The sequence below is a fragment of the Carcharodon carcharias genome, chromosome 10 (genome assembly GCF_017639515.1).
Source record: "Carcharodon carcharias isolate sCarCar2 chromosome 10, sCarCar2.pri, whole genome shotgun sequence".
Taxonomy (NCBI): Eukaryota; Metazoa; Chordata; class Chondrichthyes; order Lamniformes; family Lamnidae; genus Carcharodon; species Carcharodon carcharias.
In genome coordinates this window covers 116,059,972-116,070,755 of record NC_054476.1, presented here as the reverse complement: position 1 = coordinate 116,070,755, position 10,784 = coordinate 116,059,972, and the positions used below count along the sequence as shown (strand labels likewise).

At 44.7% G+C, this 10,784-nt stretch overlaps 1 protein-coding gene across 1 annotated transcript; it reads right to left on the bottom strand.

Annotated features, from left to right (window-relative positions):
• Window positions 1-347: 347 nt before the first annotated feature.
• hspb1 (heat shock protein, alpha-crystallin-related, 1) lies at window positions 348-9,535 on the bottom strand. Its single transcript, XM_041197682.1, has 3 exons — window positions 9,085-9,535; window positions 2,981-3,044; window positions 348-854 (listed from the first exon to the last, which is right to left on the bottom strand). Exons 1-3 carry the CDS (start codon window positions 9,464-9,466, stop codon window positions 665-667), a joined length of 636 nt encoding a protein of 211 aa, XP_041053616.1. The 5' UTR covers window positions 9,467-9,535; the 3' UTR covers window positions 348-664.
• Between the last annotated feature and the right edge of the window lie 1,249 nt (window positions 9,536-10,784).

Below are 10,784 nucleotides of genomic sequence, written 5' to 3'. Positions count from 1 at the left end.
TTGAGTGGAATGTTGACAGGAATGTTGTTGATGATGACAATGTTGATGATAATGGGAATGTTAATGATGGGAATGTCGGTGTTGATGGAAACCTTGATAGTAAATGGAGCATTGGTGATGTTGGCCTTATACTGGGGCAACTTGGGATTCAGTATTAGAACAGAATCCAATACCAATCAGGTTGGAAAAGAGAGAAATAGCTCCAAATCTGGAACAGAAACAGCAATGGTCAGGAGGTCATTCAGCATCTGAAAGCCAGCATATTGCTTCAGGGTAAACCTCTCACTTTCAGATCCAGTCCTGATGAAAGGTTACAGTTGAAACATTAATCACACTGGATATCGTGCTAATGGAATAAAAAGGATTTATTTTTCTCATAATTTGTGCTTTTTGTAAATAAAGGTCAATGTTGACCTAACAAACACTTCTACCAAAATCTGGAAAGTCTCTAAGTTTTGAAAAAGCTGCAACTGTAAAGACAAAAAAATTAATAGCCAAAATATTGCAGCTACACAGACACATTCTGGAAATTGGTTCAACACCAATTAATGATAATTATTACCAATTAATAAGGCAAAGTGGTAAGTACTGGCTGCCATCCTAATGGCGTTCTGGCCATTCTATGCTGTGCTGTGCTGGGTTCAATTTTTTTTAGCTATCCAAATCACTTCTTTGTTGCTTCAGTTGCTTTCTTTGAATCCTGCACTCCGATCTGGGCTGTGGATTCATAGGTAACTGGGATGGTGATCTCAGAAGATTGCAGGGCTGGTTTCTTCATCGGCGCTTCCACTGTCAGCACACCACTGGGTGAAAGCGTCGAAGAAACAATAGCAGGGTCCGTTTCTGGTGGTAGGCTGTGAAGAAGAGAAAGAGAGATTAGCTTGCATTGGCATATCACTGGCTACAATGCAAAATTCCAATCACCGAGAGAAACCCTGCTTTTGAAAACTTTATTCTTTCATGGGATGTGGGCATTGCTGGCAAGGACAACATTTGTTGATAATCCATTTAAGAGGGCAGTTAAAAATCAACCACATTGCTGTGGGTCTGGAGTCACATGTAGGCCAGACCAGGTAAAGATTTCCTTCCCTAAAGGAAATTAGTGAACCAGATGGGTTTTTATGACAATCAATGCTAGCTTCATGGCACCATTAGAAGACTAGCCTTATGGTTCAAGACTTATTAATTAAATTTAAATTCCACCAGCTGCCATGGTGAGATTAGTACCCATGTTCCCATCAGCATGAGTCTAGGCCTCTAGGTTATTAGTCCAGTGACATTACCACTATGTCACCATCTCCCCTCTCATTTTGACAGCATAGTTAGTACAGCTGTAAGCTTTACTGGTAGCGTACACCCATAGATTTGTGGGTGAAATGACTCATAGCGATAACATGAGAGAATAAAACAATTTTGAAAGGAGCTGCAAATGGGATTGACACTTTAATGTGTAGCAAGGCTGGGGTGAATAAATCACCCATGGGATGGGCACTAATATTCTTCCTGTTTCTGTAAAAGGCAATGGCACCACTTTTTTTTTAACCTGGCAGTTTTTAAAGCAGCCAGCAGAGGTTGCTGGTTAGGCCATTCCACATCAGTACCAATAGGTGAAGATTGAGAAGACTCTGCTCACTCGTACATGGAGGTGGCACCAGGTTACCACAAATGGCACAAGACCCCAATTTAAACATTTCAGCAAGGCTCTCATCCGTTTCAGGTGGGGAGGTCGCATTTTGAAGCCTTCTCAAAAAATTGAGCTGGGCGTGCTTCAGGAGGCGAGTGGGCAGGAGTTTTTTTGAAAGAAATTAAGAACTGTAGTTCCTCCTGCCATCCGCTATTACCTCAGGGTTAGGCATGTTCATGGGTTTACAGACCCATGGGTCTACACAAGCACAAGTTCCCACCTAGAACTGATTTTATACTTTACTGCAATTTAAATGAAACTTGAACCCTCGAGGCTAAACCCACTCTGCAGCTCATGGCTTTCCATGAGGCAGTCGATGTTAACTGGAACACGGTGATTGGAGCTGCTCAAGGAATTGAAATTGATTGTCGCCCTGATATTTTTAGGGAATGTATATTGTGGTAATTATTAACTGTCAGTACCAGGTTTTTAGCTCATATTAAAGCAAGAGGACTAAAAAGTCATATTTACCCATCATCCAGAGACTGTTTTGGGTTTGCTGCAATTTCAAAATTTTCTTGTGCAAAAGTTGCTAACAATGGTGACAATAGTAATCAGGCTGGTTTAAACTGTCTACTATTCAGGAGGTCGGATTTTGACAGTGAGTTGCAGCACATTACAGTAAATACAGCTGGAATAAACTGGATATAAACTGTTCGCTGGATGCATAGGATCTACACAACATCTGACCTTCAGCAGGGTACCTCAAGGTGGTTTCTGATTTTTCTCCTCTTCCCCCTCCTGATTCCTGGTGTGATTGTGATCCTGCTCCTACCTACCTCCTGATCCTGAGTTTGAGACCTGGTCTGAAGTCTTAAATGTGGCTCCCAGTGTGTTGTGATACATAGGCTGTATGCAACAATGAAAGCTATGGCTTCTGACAGTCCACAGGGACACAAAAACACCCTGGGTATATTCCTGTCATGGGATCTTGCTCAACAGCAGCACCAATTCCATGCAATTCCCCCATTTTCACATAACTAAACAAATTACAGCAACATCAGGGATAACTTGGATTCATTGCACCAATCTCTGCTCAATTTTCTAATCTGCATCCCATCAAGTGAGACCTGGGCTAAATTCTGAGGAATTGGATGCCCGCTTGAAGGAGGAAAGTTTGCTGGGCTATGGGGAAAGAGCAGGGGGACTGGGGTTAGTTGGATAGCTCTGCCAAAGAGCCAGCACAGGCATGAGGGGCCAAATGGCCTCCTTCTGTGTTGTTCATATTCTTGATTCTAAAATGCAACTCAAAATGATAGGATTACTGCAAAGCAATTTATAAAATAATTTACTCACAGATATTTCCGAGTAAAGCACCTTGAAATAAAACCATGTTCATCTTGCCTCTCCTCGTGTTTGCCTGCAGGACAAAATAATTGAAGTTTTCAATAAAGGCTGTTAAGGATTATTGTAAATCATTATCATATTTTCACCAAGCAAGATAAATGACCGCAATTCACAGTTAAATAGATGAAAATATTTGTCTGTGGGTATTTGTATGTAAATTAGTTACATAACAGAGCAACTCGTCCCTCAGCAACCCATTGAAAATCAAACTGCCCTCATAAAAATGTAATCTCGCTGTTTAAAATTATCCATAATTTCTTGAAATGATAATAAAAGATTTAATCTTCTGGGAATATATACCCTAATTTATTTTTACACGTCAGATTCCTTTGGAGTTGTTGGCCCCGTATTCTGGAAGATTCTTCAAATGCATTTTGGGGCATGGGGCTGTCACGACAAGAGTGACGTCAGGAAACAAATGGTGCATCTGATGCAGCTATTTCTCATTCATTTCATTTCCATGATTTCCCAAATTGTAAGCTTGACAATTGGGGCTCCACTCCAGGAGTGCACATTCAAAACACCAGCCCTTGGGCATCTTGCTGTGAGAAATAGGAAGGTCTTGTTGTTGCAATGTTCTTCTGAAATTGTAGGTATAGCCTGTTGTTAAACCTGAATGTAGAAGGGTTAGATACTCTTTATTGGGTCTCTAGGGCAGGGATGTTTCATTCCCAGTTGTGACCAGGGTAAGGATTTTCAAATTCCCATTGATGGATACTCTGCCTCTCTCAATCTAAAATGGCAAACAAAACTTTTAAAATGGATGCTGTACTTGATTTAAACTGAATCAATTATGTCTGAGATCTGCACGCATTTTCAAAACAGCTCAAATCTATCTCTAATAAAACAATTAAGATCCCTTCCTTAAAACCTATCTCTGCTAATCAAGCTTTGAAAAGGCAAAGAAAGACTTGCATTTATTGAAAAGCATTCAAAAGTGCTTAAGTGGCTGTAAAGTACTTTAGGACAATGTAAAAGGTGCTGCATAAAGGCAAGTCTTTTCTTTTTAGAAGCTTGTTTACAAGAGGTAGGTTTTAAGGCAAGCAGGCTGGGCATGGACCACCTTTCCACCTCCACCAACATTAATCCCATGGCTGGAAGGCTCATGGATGACCTTCTCACCCTGCTGCCAATGGATGTCCCATAGTGGGCAATTAATGGCCACCTAAGAGCTGCATCCCACCAGCATTGGTCTTAACCCACCTGCAGACGGAGGGGGGCTTGCCATGTGGGGAACACAAGCAAACACCCACCTCGTTCAAAGGCACTCAGTGCCTGATTGAGGGACCAAGCATCAGGAAGCGGGAGATCACTGAAAGCTATTCCCATGCCCTTGCTGCCAACCCCTGTTCCCTGTGACCCCCAGCCTGTGATCGCCCCTGCCCCCTCCTCTTCTGCCAGCACTCACCAATGTTTAGGTCCTTTCTCCATCCAAAACTGGAATCAGTCAACACCTTCCTGCACTGAGTGCAGAAGAGCTGCCAGTCCCTGATTGGTCGGCAGCTCACAGTGGGCAAGACTTCCGCCCCGGGGGTTCTTGATCCTGAGGGAGGACCTTCTGCTGGCCTGCTAAATACCTGAGAAGCACAAGGTGCAGTGGGCCTTCCCGCAAAGAGGTAACATGGTGGACAGGCCAAGACCCGTGACACTTTCACAAGATTCCACTCCTGGACTGGGAACTTGAACACAGGCTTTCATATCATAGGATCTTAGAATGGATACAACACAGAAGGAAATCACTCAACTCATCATGTCTGTGCCAGCTCTCTGCTTTCCCCACCCTTTGCCCAAAGCCCTGAAAATGTTTTCTCTTCAGGTGGACATCTAATAGCCTATTGAAAGCTGTGATTGAATCTCCCTCTATCACACTCTCAGGCAGTGCATTCCAGATCATAAGAACATAAGAAATAGGAACAGGAGTGAACCATATTACCCATCGAGCCTGCTCCGCCATTCAATACGATCATGGCTGATCTAGGATTTCAACTCCACTTTCCTGTCCTCTCCCCTTATCCCTTGATTCCCTAGGAGATCAAATATCTGTCACCTCAACCTTAAATATTATCAGTGATAGAGCATCCACAACCCTCTAAGGTAGAGAATTCCAAAGATTCACAAACCTCTGAGTAAAGAAATTTCTCCTCATCTCAGTCCTAAATGATCAGCCCCTTATCCTGAGGCTGTGCCCTCATGTTCTCCCAGAGATTGGAAACAACCTATCAATGTCTACCCTGTCCAGCCACTTCAGAATCCTATATATTTCAATGAGATCACCTCTTAATCTTCTAAATTCCAGACCTAATTTACTCAGCCTCTCATCATAGGACAACCCTCTCATCCCAGGGACCAATCTGGTGAACATTCACTGTACTTCCTCTAATGCAAGTATATTCTTCCTTAAATATGGAGACCAAAATTGAACACAATATTCCAGGTGTGGTCTCACCAAAGCTCTGAACAATTATCTCAAGTATTCCATATTCTTGTACTCCAAACCCCTTGCAATGAAGGCTAATGGCCATTTGCATTCCTAATTGCTTGCTGAATCTGCATGCTAACTTTCTAGGTTCCTTGTACAAATACGCTCAAGTGTCACTGAACAGCAACATTAACAAGCTTCGACCTTTTAAAATATATTCTGTTTCTCCACTCTTACGACCAAAGTGAATAACTTCACATTTCCCCATATTAATTCTCCAGTGGAATTGCTGTGAGTTTGGTGAGCAGGGAGTTTGGTAAGGAGGGAAGGGAGGTGTTCTTTTCATTTTCTATCTTTCTCAGTCTGCAGGAGACCAGGGGTTGAAAAACTGCATGAGAGGGCGGAGTTTTCAAAACACCCAAGACTGATATCACAGAAGAAACACAAGTTCATCAGTTGATGAAAAACTGGTGTTAGGGAGGGTCTTCAAGTAGCTGAAAATTAGAAAAACACATTCTTCTTAAAAGAAGGAACTACTTAGATTTCAGTAAGAAACACAAGCAAGAGGGAAGTAAAGTTGTCAAGTCAGGTAAAACCAAATAGTATAAGTAAACCAAGTAAAAAATAAAGTTAACATAAGGGAAGTAAATTGAAGGAATGGCAGGACAGCTCAGTCGTGTGGAATGTATATCCTGTAATATGTGGAAAGTTGTAGATGCTACCGGTGTCCTAGACAACCACATGTGCAGGAAGTGTCACCAGCTGCAGTAGCTTGAGATCCAGGTTTCAGAGCTTGAGCAGGGACTGGAGTCACTGTGGCACATCCATGAGGCTGAGTGATCACACCGCAGCTTAGGAGCCTGGAGGCAGAGAGGGAATAGGCGACCACCAGTCCAATTTTACCATTCACCTCTCAGCTTTGCTTTTTGTTAACTTTGTGGTGACACTTTGCTGGCTTCCAAAACACTCCAAATCCTCAAATTTACTCCTATTCTTTGCAAGATTATAAGGTTCTTCTTTCAATCAAATACAATCCTCAACCTCCTTGGGAAGTCACAGATGGATCTTTCTCATGAAGTTCAGATCTTAACCATTCCGTGTCTAACCTTTTCATGTCACTGATAACCATGTTGTCATTCTCCTTAATTTGGTGTTCTCTGGTTCTTGATCCCTTCTGCCAATGGGAACAAGTTCTCTCTGTTTAATCTGTCTAGACCCCTCATGATTTTGAACACCTCTATCAAATCTCCTCTTCTCTAATGAGAACAGCCCCAGGTTCTCCAATCTAACCACCTAACTGAAGTCCCTCATCTCTAAAACTTTTCTCTTAAATCTTATCCACACCCCCGTAAAGCCTTCACACCCTTCCTAAAGTGTGGTGAACAGAATTGGACACACTGCTCCAGTTGAATCCGAACCAATGTTTTCAAAAAGTTCATCATAAGCTCCTTAGTTTTTGTACTCTATGTCTTTATTTATAAAGCCCAGGATCCTGTGTATCTTTCAATCACTTTCTCAACCGGTTCCGTTACCTTCAATGCATATGTATTCGCAGGTCCCTCTGCTCCCTTCTGCAGAATTTATCTTCCCCCCCACCCACCACATAGCAATTTCTAATATAGTCATAGAGTCATAATGGCACAGCAGGAGGCTATTCAGGCCATTGAATCCATGCCAGCTCTCTGTGAGAAGGCTTGTCCAACAGGCGGCCCACAAGCCGGATTCTGGCTTGTGGCTCCTCCTTACCCGGCCCACCAAGTATTGTTGGACATATAACAGAATTAGATTTGAAAAACGCTATAAAACTGCTCATCCAATCACAGGCTGGTTTCTCCCTGTATTTGCCTATCAGCAGTATATGCAGGGAGAAACCAGCCTGTGATCAGACAAGCAGCAAACAGTGTGAAGGTAGGATTTCAAGGAAAGTTCCTGGTTCTGGAGTGAAAGCAGGACAGGGAGGGGTGGGGGTAGAGCGAGAGCACGGCCCAGGGGGAGCTGAAGTGAGAGCAGGGCTGAGGGTGTGGAGCTAGAGTGGGGCTGCGGAGAGGGACCAGAATGAGAGCAAGGAAGAGGGTCTAAGGCTCATAGAAAGTACAGGGAGCTAGGGACTGAAGCAAGAGCGGGGTGACAGGGCCTGGAGCGAGAGTTGAATGGGGGGTGGGCAGGGGTGCAGAGTGGGGACCAGAGCAGAAGCGAGAGTGGGCCCACCAGAGTGAGTGAGTGTTTGTGTGTGTGTATGTGTCAGAGAGAGTGAGTGTGTGTGTGTGTGTGTGTGTGTGTGGGGGGGGGGGGGGGGGGGGGGGGCGGGGGGGGGGGAGGTGAGTGTGCCTGCACGTGTGAGAGACAGAGAAGGCAGAGTGTGTGTGTGTGTGTGTGTGTGAGAAAGAGATAGAGTGTCTGGCTCACTCCCAGTCTCAGGGTTCTCATTTACTCACCCACACACCAACACTCACTCTCACCCACTCTCACAGTGGATGAGGGTGAGTGAGTGAGCACCCTGAGACTGGGAGTGAGCCAGACACACACACACTCTAATGGTCATCTTCATTTATTATTCTTTTTTTTTAATTTATTGCTTTGACATTTTTTTTGCTGAGCAAGATGTCTTTCCATATCTCAGCTTTTTTTCTTGAAATTAATGTTTAATGTTGTGCCAAGCCTTACCTTTCCAAAATGTGCTTATCAGCCCCTTGAGTGAGAGAAAAATTGAAATGCTGCCCCCCTCCCGCCACCATGCAAAAAGGTTGGATAAGCCTGGTGTACAGCAATTCAGTTAGACCCTATCCCACTGCTCCATCCCCGTAACCCTGCAACTTTATTTCCCTCCAGTGCCCATCCAATTTCCTTTGCAAATCATTGTCTTCTCTTCCACCAACCTCAAAGGCAGCAAGTCCTAGGTCATTCACACTCGCTGTGTCAAATACTTACTCCTCACAGCCCCCACTCCCCACCTCTCCCCCCGCACACCTTGTGTAAAATCCAGTCCTTGTACCATCAGCTAATGGGAACAGCTTTGGAATACTGCATGCCACATATCCACATCAGTGGATCAGAGCCATGTGTAAAGACTTCCCAATGTTAGAGTCAAGATCAACAAGATAACTTGTATTTATATCACACCTGTCAATGTCCTCAGACATCCCAAAGCAGTTTACGGTAAGTAACAAGAAGTAAGGAATATCTGGCAGCTAATTTGTGCACAGCTAAGCCCCACAAACAACAATTAATTGAATAAGTGGCTAATCAGGTTTTCAGTTGCCTCAGGGATGAATGTTGGCCAAGACACCAAGCAAACCATCCTGCTACTGTTTGAAGCCTTAGATCTTTGATATTCTCTGGAGCAGACAGACAGGTTTAACATCACATCTAAAAGCTGACACGCAGCACTACACTCCTTCAGCCCTACACTGCAGATTCTCTAGAGGTTCAGAAGTTCGAATCCCTTGACTGAGGTTTGGACATACACTCCTTTGGCTCAGGGATAAGCCGTAACCCACTGAGTCATTCTGACACTGAACAAACATCCTGGCGTTCCTGGTTGTGCTTAAGAGTGGGGACACCGACAACATTGTAAACTAGATCAATCTCATGCCAAATGAGAACAAGAATTGGTTGGGAGTGTCAAGTTGCTCACCGTTGATCTCCACATATCCATCCTTGGTTTTCACGGTGATTTCCTCGGGGGCGAAGTGGTTGACATCCAAGTTGACCCTCCACTTGTCCGAGGTGACCTTGATCTCGGAGATCCCGGTGCTCTGCTGCCGGCTCAGCCCGCCCTCCGGGGCGCTCGGAGCCACCGTGTCCGCGGCTGCTGGCTCGGGGGTGGCTGCGGGGATCGCCGCCAGCGACGGGCGCATGTATCCCGGCCACATGCCGTGCCAGTCGGTCGCCCAGTCGTGGGGAAAAGCTGGCATCCCGAAGAACTGGTCAAAAATCCGCCCCGGGTAGTGCCAGTCCCGGAACGCATCCCAGCTGGGACTCCGCATGAAGCTGAAGGGGATGCGCCGTTCAGACATGACGGGAGAGGGCGCAAAGCAGGGCACCTTTGGCCAAAGTTGGACAAAGTGTGACTGAGGCTGAGACGGCGGTGCTTTTATATCTGGGAGCTGCCTGAGGTATATTTAGAATTAGCTGCTTATTATAGGGAGAGCAGTCATTGTTGTGGAATGCTAGCAAAGGAACCAACTTCTAGAATATTCCCAAAGACAACCCCTTTTCAATTGTCCCTGTATGAATTTGCAAAGTTCAATTGAGCTTGTAGTTCACAGGTACAGTATGCAATTTAAAAAAAATAAATAACCCCCCATGTACCTATGCATTACTGTATGTAGATGCTACCCAATGCTTTTTGGATACTGGGAAAAGACAGTAGCACCAGCTGAGTTGTTCTTGCAGAGAGCCATCAGGGACAGGATGGGCCAAATGGCCTCCTTATGTGCTGCAAGCATTCTATGATTCCGAAGTTTAACAATAATTTTCATGCTGTCCTTCCTCTCGGATATTTTGCTGCAATCATTTACACGCCTGTTTCTTGTCTCATTCTCACATCCTTTTTGCCTTGCACCAGCATCATTTTGTCATGTGACCATTCCTGTCCTCCAGCTTTATTATATACCTTCCCTTTTGTTGTTGCCCTGTCCCCCTGTGCCCTGTCTCTCAATTTGCTTAACTGCTGTTCACTTCTGACGACATCTTCCAGTTCTAATGAATACTCATCGATCTGAAATGCTAAATCTGTTTCTCTCTCCACACATGCTCCCTGACCTGCCAAATGTTTCTGGCGTTTCTCTCCTACACTAACCCCTTCCCCCACATCCTCCATTTCATTGGGTCAGGAGATTCAGTTATCCCATGACATTCCTGCGAACATCTCATCTGCAGGGTGGAGCAGGGATGTTGGGTGGGGGTGCTGGGGGTCACGGGGAGAGAGTCTGGCTGGAGGAGCATCATCCTGTCAACTCCACTGTAACATGAGCATTAACACAGAATGACAAATGATAACCCTGCTGTTCAATGTCTATTCCCTCCATTTGACAGTTGGTGACGTAGTAGGTTGGTATAATGCATCTGGGTCAGTTTCTCCTGGGCCTCACAGTGCCTGGCTGACCAAGCTTCCTCTACAATATGCAGCACTATCCTACCTATGCAGACAGAGAGGGTATGCATGAATTAGTGCCTACATATCCACTTATACAGAGGATCCAAACTGAGCTATGGGTGTGAGCTGGTCAATGCACCTGGAAAATTTCACTCCCAGAATCTGGGATTAGTACCTTATTAATAGACTGTTGCATGGGAGAATTTTGCATCTCCTCCAGTCTATCATTCATTTGT

Excerpts from the sequence above, each read along its gene's own strand:
- hspb1 (XM_041197682.1), bottom strand. The coding sequence starts at position 9,466 with ATGTCTGAACGGCGCATCCCCTTCAGCTTCATGCGGAGTCCCAGCTGG. Across the intron at positions 3,045-9,084 it reads TGGATATGTGGAGATCAACG|GCAAACACGAGGAGAGGCAA; the intron begins GTGAGCAACTTG and ends TTTGTCCTGCAG. Across the intron at positions 855-2,980 it reads TGCTTTACTCGGAAATATCT|CCTACCACCAGAAACGGACC; the intron begins GTGAGTAAATTA and ends TCTTCTTCACAG.